Raw genomic sequence first — 19,656 nt, forward strand, 5'->3', positions numbered from 1 at the left:
TGTATTTAAATATAAGATTTTTTTCTATTTAATAACATCTAAATAACTGATTTTCTTACAACTCAGTTTAGCCTCTTTTATAGAAGGTGAGTTTATGGGTATCTCGGAAACTACTGGACATTGAGAGTCGGTTAAATGGGGAAAGAATTACAGTTTTGTAGGGTCATAAATATGCGCCTGTCGGATTTTTGAAAAAGTTCATGGCTTACTAGATATTTCGAAAAAAAAATTTTGCCAATTTTAAAACTTGTCCCTAATTCCATTATAATCTATTTTATAGACAAAAAAGTTTTCAGATAAAAGTTGTAGATAATCACATACCTAACGAGTTTGTGTTTTTTTTTTATTTTTTTCTAAAGCCTGTTATTTTTGACATATAACACAAAAAACTTTTCGGCGATATAAGGTATACTTAGTGTGTTTATTTCGAAAAATTACTGGCTTATGGCCAATTCTTATCTTTCTTGACTAATTTTACTTAGTTGGCATATTATTCTTATTCTGTGATGATTTATAACTTATAAAAAGACAGAATATATTAATAAACGGTTCTTTACAATTTACATTACGCTAACTAAAACTTCGAGTGCCTCTCTTAATTCATCGAGGAGGCCCATGCAATTATTGGCCTACCTCTTCCGATCCCTGAGTTTGCATAATTATGATATAAATAATTTTTAACCTTTCTTTCATTAAGGGAATAACTTTTTATGTCATGGCCAATTACGATTTCCATTTAAAAAAACATATGTTTGTGTCATATGTCAAAAATGACAGGCTTTAGAAAAAAATGGAGAACACAAACTCATTAGGGATGTGATTATTTACAACTTTTATCTGAAAACTTTTTGTCTAAAATAGATTATAATGGAAGGCAATTTTTGTTAGAGACAATTTTTGAAATAGCCAAATTTTGTTTTTTTTTCGAAATATATAGTAAGCCATGAACTTTTTCAAAAATCTGAAAGGCGCATATTTATGAACTCACAAAACTGCAATTCTTTCCCCATTTAACCGACTCTCCATCTCCAGTAGTTTCCGAGATACCCATAGAGAACATCGTAGCAAACTCACCCTGTATACAAACATAGTGTGTTATTTCGTGATTCTCAAGTGTAAGTATTCAATATTAATGAGTTCATCACATTAATGTTCACAAAATTTTGATCAAATATACTATACATTGTTTGGTCTAGATAATTTTAAAACATTTTAACAAATATTTTGGTCTTACAAATAATTTTCTAATAAATTACATTTTATATTTAAAGCCTGGAAAAATGCTAAGAGATCCTAAGTTCACTTAATACCGTTCAGACATTTGTTAATAAATTGAAAAACACTGGTGACGTAGCTCTCTCTATTTTCAGGTAGATGCTTGACATGTAAACTTGTCTCGTAACATACAGTTGACACATCAACGTCCATATCTCTTCGAACCTTTGCGAAATGTTCAATATCCTATAAAATTATGAAATTCAGGATACTAACGTTTCTAATAGTAATAATTAAACAATGCCTGTTTAAACTTGCACTGCCTGTAATTAATTATTCTAGAATTTTTATTCTGCAAGACACATAAAGTGACCATTGTTATCTTGTAGGACATCAAACATTGAGAATGGACACATATGAGTAAAGCTTCAAGATAAAGAATAAATTATCCAACAACCAACATCAAATTATTTGACCTAAAAGCATTTCTTATTTATGATTGAAATACAGGGTGGCGCCTCTCATATGCCGCGGAAGCTCCAATGAGAACGGTAGTTTATATCGAAATGAAATTTTGACAGCATATGTAGGTTAACTGAAAGTATTTTTACAGGGTGTCCCCAAAAAAAGTTACACATCAAAGTTTTGTATTTCCTAATGGAACACCCTATACATCTAGGAAAAAAATAAAGATGAGTTTTATTAAAGTAGCATATACCTAAAATCTAAGGATTTTGACATATTTCACTTTTGGTGAAAATGAAGAGTAAATTTTAAATTTCGGTAACAGCTACCTAAATTTTACTTGACCTTGTATAGCATGACATTTAATCACAGTAGCTATTGTATGTTAAACTAAATTGAAATTTGATCCGAAAAGTTATACAGGATGAGACAAAATTAGTCACTTTTAAAAGCAAGTTACTCCTTTATTTTAAATGGAATACCCAGTATATTTTTTCGGTGTTCAATGGGGAATTTATATATCTTCAATATCTTATTAAGGTTGCCTACCCCTCAGACAAAGATTTTCCTAAATATTTTAATTTTTATGATTTTGCGTCAGTAGATTTTTATTTGAAAAAATCTAGGGTGGTTGTGTGATGTAGATTTTGTTAATTTAACAAAAATTAAAGATTGTAGAGTAAAATACTCAACGGTAATGAAAAGATACACGTTTAAAACATTATTTTAATTATTACAGAATAAAAACTAGATATACACCTATAATTATGTGACACAAATTAGCTAGATGAAATCAAATGCTCAAAATGTTTCCTTTCCTGTTAACTGCATAAACTGATGGTCTTTTCAAAAGGATTTTTTTATTTTAAAAGGCGTACTTTATGAGGAGTTCTACCTCGAAAAGCAACTACAATAATTTCTCTCATGTTGTCGACAATAGTTTTGTAAACACTGTCTTTAATATATCCCCATAAAAAAAACAGACTAGATAAAAGGAGGAGCATTTAAGTTTTCTATTAATTGGTGAATGCACACTGCATTCACAAACTAATAGAATCATATCAATTCTCTCTGGTGCAGGATAAGTTTCCATTTTCGGCAAATTTCTGAGAATTTTTTTGTTTTAAATTACACAAAATTATTAACTGACACAAAAAGTTGGACTAATTAGACAGCTATGCTGAAGTAACGTCAGACATATCACAGCCACCTAGATTTTATCAAATAATTAAGATCTACTCAGATTAAATAATGTAAATGAAAATATCTAGGAAAATCTTTGTTTGAGTGGTAGGCAACCTTAATAGTATTTTGAAGAGACATAAATTCTCCATTGAATATCGGAATAATATACTGGGTGTTCCATTTAAAATAAAAGACTAACATGCTTTTAAAGATGACCAGTGTTCAATATTAATTTTGTTTCACCCTGTATAACTTTTTGGATCAAGTTTTAATTTGATTTAAAGTACAATAGTTAATTTAACTACATATTAGGCTATACCGGGTAAATTCCAATTGAGGTAGTTTTATTGTAATTTAAAATTTGTTCTTTATTTATAGAAAATGTTAAATATATCAAAAACCTTACATTTTAGTCATATTCTTCTATTATAAAACTTACCTTTATTTTTCTCCCAGAATCCTAAAATCAATTTATATATAGAGTGTTCACCCTGTAGCGTATGAGAGGGGCCACCCTGTACATATTTATAGAAATATGCTTTTCAATATTTTCCTACTGATGAGCTCCATTGAACACAATTTCTCTGCATATGATTGGTAACTACTTATATCTAAAAGCTTCACATAATTTAACTGGTGATATTAGATATTTATTGGCTACCCAAAACATACCTATTAAAACATTAAAAACATACCGGGTGGTGGCATCGGCGCGGCGTTAGTATCATAGGAAATTCTTTGTAAAATTTAACTGTCCAAATATTGAATCCCCTGTTGATTTTACAGGAAAGTCGTGCCAAATTTGAACAATTTTAGATAAGCCGTTTTTGACTAATTTAAGAAAAACTGCATCTATTCTTAAATTAAAACTGAACAGGTTACAATGCAAAACCAGACAAATGTCAACATGCCATAATTCCTCAACCAATGATTTTATCAGTTTGGTGTGCTGTTTACGCACGTTATAGTACCTACATTTAACCCTTTATAGCATTGTGGTCACTAAATCGACCACTTTAATTTAACCAACTAATCAGTCGCGTGGAAGCGTATTATCGCCCAGTTTGTTTGCTATGCTTATTTTTATGCGCGCTTTGGCCATTTAATCAACCATATCTATACATTTGTCGAATTGGCGCTAAAAGTCTAAGTAAGCGGCTGAATATTCGACCAGTGAGCATTGGTGAGACTGAGTTCGCTGTGTATCATATTATATAAGTAATATTTGTAGTCTAAGCATTTTCTATGCAAATTTCGTATGATAAAAATTTAAAAATATAGAATGAAATGTATCTGTGACGTTTATTTCTAATTTAGTGCACCAAATTTCCATGCTCCGATGATATTTTTTAAAATCGTTAACATATCCTGTATATTTTGGATCATAAGATGCGAGTTTCTCGAAAAACAAAACTTGATTTAAAGAGGTAACAGAAATAATCAAAATGGTTTACTCTATTTTCTTACACTGAATGATGCATACAGTTCATACATTATATAGGTATGTCATTGTAAATGTCCGAAAGCCGGTAAAACCTAGGATAAGCGCGCTAAATCTAGGATTTACCAAAAACAAGTGGTAAAAGCTCGAAAACTTCTTTATTTTGCTTCCATTTTGGACTTTTTCCAAACGGACCCAAACAGTAAATCTGAATCTTAGGATTTAAATCTTAGGATTTACCACACAGTATTGGTAAAAGTACAAATTATTTTTCTTATAGCAACAATATGGGTGTAATAATGCATTGGTTTGTCTCGTTATTTGGAGGGTGTTAATGCATTGGTTAGGTGGTTATTTAGTGGGGTTGGTTGGTTTTTACTACCACTTGCTTATTCGTACTTTTACCAATGCGGTGTGGTAAATCCTAAGGCTCGCGGTTAAATTGGACGCGGGTCCGTGCGTTTTTTATACGTGCGAGCTCTGACGGAATTTACTCGCACGACTATTTTATTATAGTGGTTACATTAGATGCTCGTTCATGGTGTCCTGAGTGTCGAGTTTGTCAAAACAAGCGCCACTACTTTGATGCTGTGTGAGAATATAATGTTAAAATAACTACTCATGATAAGAAGAAAATGTTCGGTAAATTATTTCTGTGGTTATTTGCCAAAAGCTGATATGTCACTTTTCATCAATATTGAGATTTTGTCACCTTGGTATGTCAAATAGACCAAATTTTGTGTTTGGCAAAACATGATATCTCAATATTTAAAAATAAGCATGCATCTAATGTGGTCATTACTTGATATCTGTTTTAACTCTGTTTCAGTTTTGGGAGAAACCTGTTATGTTATACATACATGCAAAATGATGAAAATCGACATATCAGCTTTTGGCAAATAACCACAGATTTATATGCAAGAAGAGGACAATAAAATAAATATGTAAAACATTTCGTGAATTAAGACAGAAACCGGTCAAATTTTTTGAATATTTTAGGATTTATCCATCAACATTTAATAAAATTACACCTGTTATTCAAAAATATTTAAATTTTCGGGAATGTATTGGGACCAGAGAAGAAAAATTCGAACGCTCGGACGTGCACGTATTAAAAAAACAAACCAGGATTTTTTCATCCGATCAACGGTAATAGACGTACGTGCACGGACGCGCAAGCTCCGATGCGTAACCGCCTGCGTAGATAGCATTTGTTTGTTTTTTGTTGCGTGCACGTTCGTGCACGTACGACCAAGAAAACGCACCGACACGCATCCAATGTAACCACGGGCTTACTGTTTGGTTTGGTTTGGTTGTGAAGGATGGAAGCAAAATAAATAGTTTTCGGGCTTTTACCACATGCTTTTGGTAAATCCTAGGTTTAGCGCGCTTATCCTAGGTTTTACCGCATTTCGGACGTTTACAGTAACATATACATTAGATCATTAAAATTATCTATTTGCTTTCCTAACATCACCCTCACTCCCTTATTTGTTAACTTTTTGAAAAATGTTATTAAGAAGATATATGCTCCCTTTGTGCTAGTTTATATATTTTTGAAGTCAATTTGATCAAACTAGAAAATAATTAGTACTGCCCTATAAAGGGTTAGGTGTGCCCGAAATGATTTTTTGTAATTTAAAACTTGTTACAAACACCTAACGTTTAGGAAATACAATATGACATTTACAAAATCATAGGTTGACAAGCTAAGGTAAGTTATGAGCATTGCCTGGAAACTTATATGATGAAATTTTGATAAAATAATTTAGTACTCACTAAAAACACGGTATGTCGCTAGTGGTAGGAAAAATAATTTTTAGAGGTTACTAGTTTATTTGGTTGCCTGTGATATGCATATACAGGGTGTTTCCTAATTAATCTAAAAAATAAAAAATCGTTAGAAAACGGCTTAAGGCAGGCTCTTAATAAGTATATTTATTTTTTTCTCGGCAACCGTTTGATGAACAAGAAAAACTCAAAAGATCAATTTTGTTGAAAAAGGATGACCAGTCAAGAAAAAAATATATTTTCTTTAAAAAGGCAGTAGTGTACCATTTATTTTAAACAAAATATCGATTTTTTTTTAATCTTTAACACCCTGTAGATCAGAAAGGAAGTACTTTAGACCCAATGGTTATATAAAAATTGTTTTAAAAACACATGAAGAATCACACCACAATTTTTTAGACTAATTAGAAAGCACCCTGTATATTGTCAACTTGACAATGATTGTTGATAAATCAAAAAATACCTTTTCTGTGAAAAAAGCCCGATTTTCGCGGGAAAAATTTTGGTTTTTATTGAATTTGGGTCTGTGTCTGCAAATACCGGTATGTTTTTTAATATTCTATCTATCTAAATTTTAAATATCATAGTCAGAAATAGTTTTATTATTTATTAACTGTAAAAATGGTATACTTATAAGTTTTATCAAATATTGTGATTTACTTTCTACCTTGTAGTCAAAATTTATATTTAATAAACTGTAAAATATGTATATTCTTATGTTTTATTAAAGTTACTCTCATATATTAATACATATATCAGTGTAGCTTTAAAACTAAATCCTTTGAAATCAAATATAAACATAAAAAATATTTACAGCAGAAAAGGCGAAGGCGCTGGGTTAAACGTAGTCTCTACTAAGAACACGGAGGGGCGCTTTGACCCAAAATTTTACTATTAAGTTTCATATCTATCTTAATAGAAGATTATTTTCTTTTATCTATGGTTATGAGCATTGCCTGGAAACTTATATGGTGAAATTTGATAAAATAATTTAGTACACACTAAAAACACGGTATGTCGCTAGTGGTAGGAAAAATAAGTTTTAGAGGTTACTAGTTTATTTGGTTGCCTGTGATATGCATATACAGGGTGTTTCCTAATTAATCTAAAACATAAAAAATCGTTAGAAAACGAATTAAGGCGGGTTCTTAATAAGTATATTTATTTTTTTCTCGACAACCGTTTGATGAACAAGAAAAACTCAAAAGATCAATTTTGTTGAAAAAAGATGGCCAGTCAAGAAAAAAATGTTTTTTCTTTAAAAAAGCAGTGCCATTTATGTTAAGCAAAAAAATCGATTTTTTTTTCAATTTTTAACACCCTGTAGATCAGAAAGGAAGACCCAATGGTTATATAAAAATTGTTTTAATAACACATGAGGAATCACACCATAATTTTTTTAAACTAATTCGAAAACACCCTGTATATTGTCAACTTGACAATGACTGCTGATAAATCAAAAAATACCTTTTCAGTGAAAAAAGCCTGATTTTCGCAGGAAAAATTTTGATTTTTATTGAATTTGGGCCTGCGTTTGCAAATAATCGTTTGTTTTTTAATTTTCTATCTATCTAAATTTTAAATATCATAGTCAGAAATAGTTTTATTATTTATTAACTGTAAAAATGGTGTTTTCTTGTTGTGTTGCATCTTGCAAAGAAACTAACAAAACTGCAAAAATGTACGTGTTTCCAAAAGATGATAAGGTATGTATCTTAGATAAAAGAAAAATATATGGTATGTATTCGTTGTTTGATTTTTTTTCGTTCGCTTTAAAATCTATAAATCTCGGTCTATTCATTAGACAGCCAGTCGACTTACGATCATTTACATGAAACTCTGTAAAATAAATAAAAAAATAAATTGTAAAAGATATATATTCTTATGTTTTATTAAAGTTACTCTGATATACTAATATATCAGTGTAACTTTAAAAATAAATCCTTTGAATTCAAATATAAACATAAAAAACATTTACAGCAGAAAAGGCGAAGGCGCTGGTTTAAACGTAGTCTCCACTAAAAACACGGAGGGGCGCTTTGACCCAAAATTTTACTATTAAGTTTCATATCTATCTTAATAGTAGATTATTTTCTTTTATCTATGGTTATGAGTTGGCACATGGACAGGAAACTAATATGGTAAAATTTTGACAAAATAATTTAGTATTGACTAAGGAGACGGTATGTCGCTAGCGGTAGGAAAAATAATTTTTAGAGCTTACTAGTAGTTTATTTGATAGTCTATAAAATACCTATAATGTCTATTAAATGTATTTGTATTCAACTTGTATTGTCAACTTGACAATGAAAAATAATAAAAAATAGTATTATTAAATTTGGACCTGCGTCTGACTGAAAAAATATCGGTTTGTTTTTGAATTGAAAACAGAATTGACATCTATGGATATACAATGCCTTCAACATCAAAAGAAAAAGTTTTTAAATTGTTTTATTATACTCTCATGAATATTTTTCATATTAGAAGTGTTTACTGTAAAATTAATATTACATTGACTTATTATAAAATAAATCAATGTAATTTTGCAGTTACTAGTCAAAGAAACATTTCAGATAGAAAGAAATATATCTTGTGAATAAGAAATATATTTCTGTTAAATATACTTTTGTAATTTTTATTAAAAATATTGTTATGTAATTACTAGCTTATAGACAAAATTTATTTTTAATAAACTGTAAAATTTATCTATTTTTATGTTTTATTAAAGTTACTCTGATATACTAATACATCAGAGTAATTTTAAAAATAAATCCTTTATATTCAAATATAAATATAAAAAACATTTAGAGCAGAAAAGGCGAAGGCGCTGGGCTAAACGTAGTCTTAACAGTCTTTCATATCTATCTTAATAGATGGCTATTTTTTATCAATGATGTTGGCATTTGCCTCGTTTTGCATTGTTGCCTGTTCAGTTTAATTTAAAAATAGATACAGTTTTTCTTAAATGACTTAATCCTAAATCAGCTTATTCAAAAGTTTTCAAATTTGGCATGTGTATTCAGCATATTATGCAGACCTTTAATAAATATATTTACGACTTCGCTGTAAAATTACTTGGACAGTTCAAAATTTGCATGGAATTTCCTGTTTCCAGCGATGATTCACCAACAGATATAATAGAGGCAATGCAAGTCAAAACATATTCGACATACAGGGGCGAATCCAAGATTCGGGAAAGGGGGTGGCTAGACATAAAACTTTACTCAAAATACATAATCCGGAGTCGTTTCTGACATAATAAATTAATAATATCGTATTACTTGACTGAACCTAAGGGGGGATTGAGTCCCCAAATCCCCCCACCCCCATGGATCAGCCACTGTCGACATATAGTCTACATGAAATAATACAATAACTATTTTATGGATTCGTTTTGCTTTTCTGAGCTTATTTTATGTTATTTGTTATCTATTCGAATAATTGGTTTTGTTTAGAGGTAATAAATTTAGAAATATATTGTATCAAAACTGAAATTAATAATGATATTATTGGAAACTCCAGATAAAGACTGAAAAGTAGTTTGTAGTGCATTTCAATTTGCTTAAATCTTCCTGTAGCCTATTTATTTTTTGTTGTTAAATAATTATTATAACTATTTTTATCTTTGTCATGTGGTTTATAGACCAGCGCAGCGGTTAAAAAGTGGGGTAGTAACGAAAACGTTCCTAACCACTGGTTTTTCGACCGGAAGATTTTGAATAAATAACAATTAAAAATGTTAATTACCTAGTCAAGAAAAAAGTCATGTCAAATATTAATTTTAAAGTCAATGAATATAAACATAAAACATAAACTCGCTAAAAAATAGCAAAATTTCACAGCAATAGAAAAAATATAGTAACGATACAATTCAGTTGTCACACAAAACTATCAACCATAGATAAATGAAACAAGTTTAAATTGGAAAGTGCCCATAAGGAAAATGCAAGCACTATTTGGCGCTATTCTTGCAACAGTCGCGACCCAAAGCTTTTCAAAATTTCGGAGCGGTTCCGCTTTTTCCGGAATTATATCGACTAATATTATTTATTCAAATTTATTATTATTTTCTTTTAATTTTATAAATAAAATACAGTGTGTTGCATACAAGAATCTTTATTTTAAATAAGGACATGTATGAAATACCTATCTATGAGACATACATATCCACGATTCATAAACAATCCACGATGTTTTTTTGCAGTTCACAGCTCACAGCACATCTTTTTAAATTTTTAATGCCACTTTTTCACAGTTATTACGGGTTTGAGTAAATAAAATTTAAATTAAACTTACAAGATAACAATAATTACTTTGGGGATGGACGCTTTAAACCAGTGGCGTAGCTAGGTAACCAAGGGCCCTGGGGCCAATTAAAAGATGGGGCCCCACTGCTATGTAAACTGATTAGGTTTTATAAACAATAAAAAATTGATTTAAAGAGCTAACAGAAATAATCAAAATGGTTTACTCTATTTTCTTACACTGAATGATGCATGATGCAAATTGCATCAATTGTTATTGATGCAAAAACAAATAAAAATATGAAATATACAAATACTTTAATGCTAAGCTACTTAAGCTCTTTTTTGTGCACTGTAGGGCAGGTAATAAAAATTTTAAACAGTAACAACATAAATTACAATTAATACTCATTAGCATAACTAGCAATTTATCCTGGGTTTGGGCCTGGGGGCGGGGGCCTGTGGTTGAGACCAGGGGGGGCCTAGCACTTTTGTTTTTTTTTAAATGAAAAATAATTTTAAAAACACATTTTTTGAATAATACGTTTACATGAATTTCTCTATCAATAATTTTCATAGACTTGGTTATCAAACCGTGTTCCCGTAGATTACTTAAATACCTACAAATTTTCTAAAAAAATAAAAATTAACACATTTTTGAACACATCAAAAATAATATTAACTAAACAAAACTAGAAAACGTTATTTTTACTGCCTCACGAGCAAATAAAAATTTCATACATACACACATACTGCCACTACTCGCTGACGAGTATTCGACACGCATCAAAAGATGGTCACGCAAGGCGTTTTCTTACATGAGCTTCTCTGTGACTGAAAAGCCCGATAGGTGATGTTATTTGCCTACCGCACTCCGGACGTTCAAAAATCTCATTGCTTTGTTGCCTCTTTACTTTTTGGTTGTCGCTGTTAACTGAGTTTACAATTCTTCTCCATTGAGTTCTATTGTGAATTGCTTCTTCCCAATGATTCTGCATGTTAATCCCCTTTAAGTTTTCGTGGAAAATGTCCTTGCACCTTTTGAGTTGTCCACCCGGCCTCCTCTTACCGTCTACAAGCTCACCGTAAAGCAGAGATTTTGGTATGCGATTTTCTTGCATTCTGCATACGTGACCAGCCCATCTTAAGCGGCATTTTGTAACCATGACTTCAATACTCTCGCAGTTAGCTTTTACCGATACGTTTGAAACATAATGGAACCACCGGATTCTTAAGAGTTGTCTAAGGTGTCTCTGTTGCAACTTGTTTAATCCGTTCATGTGTCGGCGGTACGGCACCCAGGTTTCGCTCCCATATAACATGGTGGGGATTATAATTGCTCGATACACTGCAAGTTTTGTTTTTGTACTCAAGTCATGATTGTAGAAAACCCTGTCCTAGTAATCCTAGTAATTTCCAGAATGCTCTCGAGGCGCTGCTAATTCTGTGCTGAATTTCAGAGTCGATATTGGCCTTTTCCGAAATCAGACTGCCGAGGTAATTAAATTCCGCTACATATTCCAATAGTTCTCCGATTTTTATAGCATTGTTATGATCTTCTGGAGGAATACACATGATTTTGGTTTTGTTGATGTTTAGCTTAAGGCCCAAAGCCTCGTATGCCCAGGTATATGTGTTCAACATTTCTTGTAATTGTTGTAACGTGTTTGCAACTAGAGCGCAGTCATCAACGTATTGAAATTCTGTGATGAATTGTGTACGTGTTTTTGCCCTGAATCTTTTTATGTTGAACAGACCGCCGTCATATCTGTATCTAATGCCCAATCCTCTCTCCTGCAGTTTGCTGTCCACTATAATGGAGAGCGCTGCCATGAATATGTTGAATAAGAGAGGCGCTAAGACACATCCCTGCCTAACTCCTGTACTTGTCAGGAAGGGATCGCTCAGTGATCCATGATGTGTCACTCTTGACTGGTTGTTATGGAGGCTCTTACACACTGTAAGAAATTTGTTAGATACACCGAACTTTTTCATAATTGCCCAAAGTGCATCTCTGTTCACAGAATCGAAGGCTTTTGTTAGATCGATGAATGCAACATAAAGTTTAGACTGCTGCTCTTTTACTTTTTCTTGTAGTTGGCGGATGGAAAATATGGAATCGACGGTGCCACGGTTGGTGCGAAAACCCGTTTGCGATTCTGGAAGGATTTTTTCTATATGTGGGTGCAGGCGATTTGACATAATTTTTGCAAGAATTTTTCCTCTGATAGCCAATAGTGAAATTCCCCGGTAATTTCCGCAGTCTGATGCACTTCCTTTGTTCTTAAATATATTCACTATATTCGCGTTGCAAAAGTCCTGAGGTACCTCTCCGCTTTCCCATATGACATCGAAGAGAGCCTTAAGATGACCATTAAGTTCTTTACTTGCACACTGGATCGCGTCACAGCTAGCTGATTTGTTGTTTTTAAGCTGTTTTATGGATGCTATTATTTCCTGTTCTGTTATTGGAGTATCTAATACATCGAGGCTGTTATACTGAGGTATTGTATTTAGTGCTTCCATATTGGGGTTGTTTTCTTGGTTAAAGATATGGCTGTAGTGCTCTTTCCAGCGGTTTCTAATTTGCTCTTCCTCTTTTAGAAGTTCGCCATTTTGTGCCATGATTGGGCAGCTTACCTTCTTGGTTGGGCCGTATACTTCTTTTACATCCTGGAAGAATTTACAATAATCGTGATGTGTGGCGTACTCTTGAATCTGATTAGCCTTTTGTGACCACCAGTCATCCTTTAATTGGCGCAGATTTCTTCGAAGCGTATTGTTGGCTGCTTTAAAGTTGTCTACCAGCCTTGGATTGTGTGGATTTGCAGTGACTGCTTGATGTGCTCTATTCTTTTGTTCCAACAAGGTCTGTATATGATATGGTTGTTTCATATATTATGGTTGTTTCTTTTTGGTGGACTTTCCCAATACTGCTTCGCTAGTTTTATGAATCGCATCCCTTAATTGTGTCCAGCCTTATTCAGCTTCCAAGATTGAGACAAGTTAGCGGTGGAAGTGATTCTTTGATGGCTTCCCGGAGGGCGTCGGCGGTATTTTTGGTCTCTAGACCCCGTACGTTTAATCTGGTTATGTTGTTTTGCTTTTTACAGTGTGAATGTTTCGGTTTTAACTGGATTTTCATTTTTGAAATTAAAAGTCGGTGGTCAGTGCCGCATTCGGCATCTATTCTGGCTTTTGTGAGTTTGACATCTTTTAGATGCGTCCTTCGAACGATTACGTGGTCCAATTGATGCCAGTGACCTGATCTGGGATGTTTCCAGGTACCTTTAAACTTGTCCTTCAACATGTGCATGTGGTTAATAAGCGTTCACCATTGCTATTTACGTTTTCCATTCCATGTTTTCCCAATACGTCAGGCCATATTTCCTGTTGTCTACCGACACGAGCATTAAAGTCATCCAGCAAAATGATTCGTTCGTGCTTTGGAATTCGTTGGAGAGCATTTTGTAGAGCTTGGTAAAATTTATCCTTATCCTCAATTTTAGCGTCTAGGGTGGGAGCGTAGGCACTAATGATGTTGACGTAAGATTTGTCTGATATGGGGTACCTTAGGGTCATAAGACGTTCGGAGACACCGATAGGCACTTCTGTTAATTTGGTGGCGATTTCGTTTTTGATTGCAATGCCTACGCCATGAATTCTCCTGTGTGTTGCGGGGTGACCTTTCCAAAAGAAGGTGTAATGCTCTTCAGTGAGACTACCCTCGTCCGCGAAGCGGGTTTCGCTAAGAACGGCAACATCTATATTTAGTCGGTGGAGTTCCTGTGAGACCAGTGCTGTTCTTCTCTCTGGTCGATTTGAATTTATCTTGTCCAGTAGAGTGCGGACGTTCGCCGCAAACGTGAAACATTGATGTTTTTTGTTTTTCCGATGATACGCTCGAGTAGGCACCCCCTCCCGGAGATCCGACTGAGGGGGTATTTTACCCCCAGATGATGATTTTGTACTACTGTTCCATCATTGATGTGTGTTAGCTGCGTGAAAAGGTTTAACTGTAACGGTTACGCTGCCGCACAGTTTTGGCTGCAACTGTAGCACGGGATGGCTATGGCACAGTGAGGACCGCGACAATAGTTCCCTTGTGCTACGTTCTCGGCCGGCTAGGAGTAGTTTACTACTCCTCTTCCCCAGAAAGATGGTAGGTCTGTGGGGTTGTGTAAGGTTATACCGCCTATACTCGGACGTCAGAGCCTCGTTTGTGTAAACAGGGTGCACCGCGTGAAGGTAAGGTTGACTTTTGGGTAAGCTAGGCTATATGTGTCGCTTCACTACCCCTTGCACCCCAAATAAAAATTAATGCTTAGCCAAGAGTCATAATTCAGAATTTCTCTGGGGGGTGCCCAGCAGTACCTGGAAAGGGACCCGGCACCCACGGGCTCCCCTGTAGTTACGCCAATGTTAATACTTGGTGTAGGTTTGGCTAATAAAACGAAATAGAGAAGATTCAAGGGTTTATTATATAAAGGTCAACTACCAACTGACTAAATAACAATTATATTTACAATTTTTTCCTAGCTTTAGTTTTCGCAAAAGTATCAATGACTTCGTTTAAATCCAGGCTTGATGCGGTTTTGTTTTCAATTGCTATTAGCGATAAATGTCGGATTCGAGTTGGCCCCTATTATTTCTTAAATAATTTTTTATTATTTTTAATTTGCTAAATGACCTTTCAGCTGCTGCAGAAGTGTAGTATAGTATACTATCAAGTGTACTATATAAGTATATCATCAAAATGTTTTTTAACTTTTCTTTGCCTTTTTTCTTGAAAATGGGTATCAATACCATATTTTCTTGTAGTTTCACTGGTTTTGCACTTGAATAATTCGAAATCATTTCTATAAATTTCCAACTTTGCTTTGGTCTCTGCTAAAACTTTACTCGCCTCGCTCAAATTGATGTTTCATTTTTGTAAAGTTTTGGAGGCATAATTGATGTCGTTCAATACACTGCACATAAAACGCACATATCACTATCCGTCAAATTGACAACACTGCCAACCATGCTGCCAACCTACAGAAAGAATTTAAGGGAATTCCATAGGCATAACTTTTGAATTTCTCTCAACTGAGTTGTCATGATTAAAGTGGGGTTGCAACCTGTCATATTTATTTTGAAAATGGGAGAAATTTCCAAAAGTTCAGTTCGATCGAGATTTCTGGTAAGGATTCGAGGGCCCCCTGAGCTTGAGGGTTCCCGGGGCACTGCCCCGCCTAGCCACTAGGTAGCTACGCCACTGCTTTAAACACTTTTCGGTATTTTCTCAATGTGAGCGGTTTAAATTTTGAAAAATTTTATAATTTTTGAAGATTTGGACTTTGACAAGAGAAAATTATTTCTGTTATTGTTTGCGGTTGTTTTTAGCAACCGCTAAAGCAGCCGCGTACAACGGTCGCGACCCAAAAAAATTATATATTTTGAGGGGCTTTCCAATCTAAACCTATTTCCTTTATCTATGACTATCAATCTGTAAATATTAAACATGTAAAAACAGAGATAATTAAACTGTTACCATAGAAAATATTTTACTTGAGGATGTAAATGAAAAAGTAATTTCTGAAATCGGTAGTTTTAATGAATTAAATAGATTTAAAAACTTGTTTTTTTTTAATATTTTACTTTTCTTTAACTGGTTTGGCGGGATTTAACTAAAATACTTACTGTGTGCGGTATAAGGTCGTCGTTCTTTGAATAAATGAACAACTGTGGACATCTGTTTTTTTCCTTCTGTAAATTCTCAAAAGGATTGTGACTATGGACATTTAATCTAGGAGAAAACTGGTTCCTAACAATCTAAAACATAAATATTTATGAAGCATTTTTAATATTTTTTTTTTCTACAAAATATTACCTCGTACAGCCAGACGACCGACAGAAACATTGTCATAATAAAAGACACAGAAAAATTGTAAATTATATTGCCTTCCAAAATGGCTGATATAGCCCTGAATAAACTCATTACTCGTCGTTTACCCGGTGCTGAATCAAATATAACTCCTTTTATCTAAAAAATGTATTATTTGATTGTTATAAATATAATCTCGATATATTATACATACAAATGACCGAGCATCAGCGATAATGAAGATCACTGTCATTTATATGTGCAGCATATGTAGGTTAACTAAATCATTTTAGAAAAATATATAGAACAGGGTATCCCCAAAGAAAGTTACACATCAAAGTTGTGTTTTTTCTAATGGAACACTCTATATATTAATTGATTTTCGGATTCTAAGAAAAAAATAAAGGTGAGTTTTATTAAAGAAGCATATACCTAAAATCTAAGGATTTTGGCATATTTCACATTTTGTGAAAATGAAGAGTAAATTTTAAATTTCGATAACATCTTCCTAAATTTTAGCTAACCTTGTATAGCCTGATATTTAATTACAGTAACTATTGTATGTTCAACCAAATCGAAATTTGACCCGAAAAGTTATACGGGGTGAGACAAAATTAATATGGAACATTAGTAACTTTTAAAAGTAAGTTACTCCTTTATTTTGGAAAATATTCTGGAACACCCAGTATATTTTCCGGTGTTTAATGGATAATTTATATATCTTCAAAATATTATTAAGGTTGCCTACCCCTCAGGCAAAGATTTTCGTAGATATTTAAATTTTTATGATTTTGTGTCAGTAGATCTTTATTATTTGAACAAAACTAGGGGTGGTTGGTGTGATATACCTTTTGTTAATTTAACAAAAAATGATGGTGCCCAGTGGCGTAGAGGTACAGGTTCTCGTCTACCAATCTGAAGGTAGTGGGTTCGATTCCCACACCCGGCATTGCATCAGCCGACTATTTTTAAAATAAAAATAGTTTGGGTACCTAGGTCGACTCAGCCTTAAATGAGTACTTGGGATGAAATGAGTCACAATCCTGAGGTAATAATAGGCGGTTGAAACGTAGTGCTAGCCACATTACCTTCCTTGTACAACGAACGGCTCTAGTATGGCAAGCTGTACCTTGCTACTCCCAAGGCGTTAAACGCTATATACGGGAGCTATTATTATATAACAAAAATTAAAGATTGTAGAGTAAAATACTCAACGGTAATAAAAAGATGCACGTTTAAAATATATTTTAATTATTACAGAATTAAAACTATAATTATGTGACAAAAATTAGCTAGATAAAATCAAATGCTCAAAATGCTTCCTTTCCTGTTAACTGCATAAAATGATAGTCTTTCCAAAACGATCTTTTCATTTTAAAAAGTATATGTGGAGTTCTACCTCGAAAAGCAGGTACAATAATTTCTCTCATGTTGTCGACAATAGTTGGTCGAGTTTTGTAAACACTGTCTTTAACATATCCCCCATTGAACAAAACAGACTGGATAAAATCAGGAGCATTCAAGTATTCTATTAGCTCTGATGTAGGATAAGTATGCATTTGCGGCAAATTTCTAGAATTTTTTTGTTTTAACTGACATAAAATGATAACTTGTTGTTAAAGTTGGACTAATTAGACAGCTATGTTGACGTAGTAACGTCAGACAAATCACAGCCAGCTATATTTTATCAAATAATAAAGATCTACTCAGATCAAATCATGTAAAAGAAAATATCTAGGAAAATCTTTGTTTGAGGGGTAGGCAACCTTAATAGTATTTTGAAGAGACATGAATTCTCCATTGAATATCGGAATATTATACTGGGTGTTCCATTTAAAATAAAAGAGCACATACTTTTAAAGGTAACCAATGTTCTTTATTAATTTTGTCTCACCCTGTATAACTTTTTGGATCAAATTTTAATTTGATTTAAAGTACAACAGTTAATTTAACTACATATTAGGCTATACCGGATAAATTCCAATTTAGGTAGCTTTTATTGTAATTTAAAAATTGTTCTTTATTTCTAGAAAATGTTAAATATGTCGAAAACCTTACAATTTTGTCATAATATACTTCTCTTATAAAACTCACCTTTATTTTTCTCCCAAAATCCACAAATCAATTAATATATAGGGTGTTCCATTACAAAAAACACAACTTTAATATTATGTAACTTTTTTTGGGGACACCCTGTAAAACTCTCTATGTTTTTAAAAAGTGCTCTGAATTAACGTACATATGCTCACAAAATTTCATTTCAATACAAACTCGTACATACAAATTATTGATATTGTTGTGGTCCTCTTCAGAAGGGCCAACTTGTTGAGGGTCTTTTCGGGTGTGGAATTAATGTACACTGTTGTTTTTTAATATAACTTAACTTTAATTATGATAAACTAATTACAATAGTTACCCTGAGGGAAACTGTGAGAATTAATAATGTGTTGAAGAGTAAAAAGAGAGTTGAAGAGCAAAAGTAAAAGAGTGTTTAGCAAAAAGAAGGTTTCAGCAAAAAAGTTGTGAGGGCCTGTCTTGCAGTTCCTTAAATAATATCTAAGCTACAGAAATGCCAGAGGCGTACAGTACAATTTTTATATCCTTAATCTAATATTCAGAGCAGTGGACGACACTGCCCTAAACTTACATTGTTCAGATCATTGCCTGGAAACTTATATGGCGAAATTTTGATAAAATAGTTTAGTACACACTAAAAACACGGTATGTCGCTAGTGGTAGGAAAAATAATTTTTAGAGGTTACTAGTTTATTTGGTTGCCTGTGATATGCATATACAGGGTGTTTTCTAATTAATCTAAAAAATATAACATCGTTAGAAAACGAATTAAGGCGGGCTCCTAATAAGTATATTTATTTTTTTCTCGACAACCGTTTGATGAACCAGAAAAACTCAAAAGATCAATTTTGTTGAAAAAGGATGGCCAGTCAAGAAAAAAATATATTTTCTTTAAAAAAGCAGTGGTGTGCCATTTATGTTAAGGAAAAAAATCGATTTTTTTTTTATTTTTAACACCCTGTAGATCAGAAAGGAAGTACTTTAGACCTAATGGTTATATAAAAATTGTTTTAAGAACACATGAGGAATCACACAATAATTTTTTTAGACTAATTCGAAAACACCCTGTATATTGTCAACTTGACAATGACTGCTGATAAATCAAAAAATACCTTTTCAGTGAAAAAAGTCTGATTTTCGCAGGAAAAATTTCGATTTTTATTGAATTTGGGCCTGCGTTTGCAAATACTGGTTTGTATTTTAATTTTCTATCTATCTAAATTTTAAATACATAGTCAGAAATAGTTTTATTATTTATTAACTGTAAAAATGTTGTTTTCTTGTTGTGTTGCATCTTGCAAAGAAACTAACAAAACTGCAAAAATGTACGTGTTTCCAAAAGACGATAAGGTATGTATCTTAGATAAAAGAAA

General features: G+C 32.8%; 1 protein-coding gene across 1 annotated transcript in view; it reads right to left on the reverse strand.

The window, feature by feature from the left end:
- Positions 1–1,007: 1,007 nt before the first annotated feature.
- Positions 1,008–19,656, reverse strand: part of LOC115885062 (transmembrane protein 53) — a 42,592-nt gene continuing 23,943 nt past the window's right edge. Inside the window, exons 3-5 of the mRNA XM_030903824.1 lie at positions 16,214–16,366; positions 16,024–16,155; positions 1,008–1,461 (exon numbers count right to left, since the gene is read on the reverse strand). Of these exons, the coding sequence (XP_030759684.1) occupies positions 1,300–1,461; positions 16,024–16,155; positions 16,214–16,366 (447 nt within the window). The 3' untranslated portion in view covers positions 1,008–1,299. The remainder of the gene's footprint in view (positions 1,462–16,023; positions 16,156–16,213; positions 16,367–19,656) is intronic.

The sequence above is a fragment of the Sitophilus oryzae genome, unplaced genomic scaffold (assembly GCF_002938485.1).
Source record: "Sitophilus oryzae breed Bouriz unplaced genomic scaffold, Soryzae_2.0 scaffold_359_pilon_pilon, whole genome shotgun sequence".
Classification (NCBI taxonomy): Eukaryota; Metazoa; Arthropoda; class Insecta; order Coleoptera; family Curculionidae; genus Sitophilus; species Sitophilus oryzae.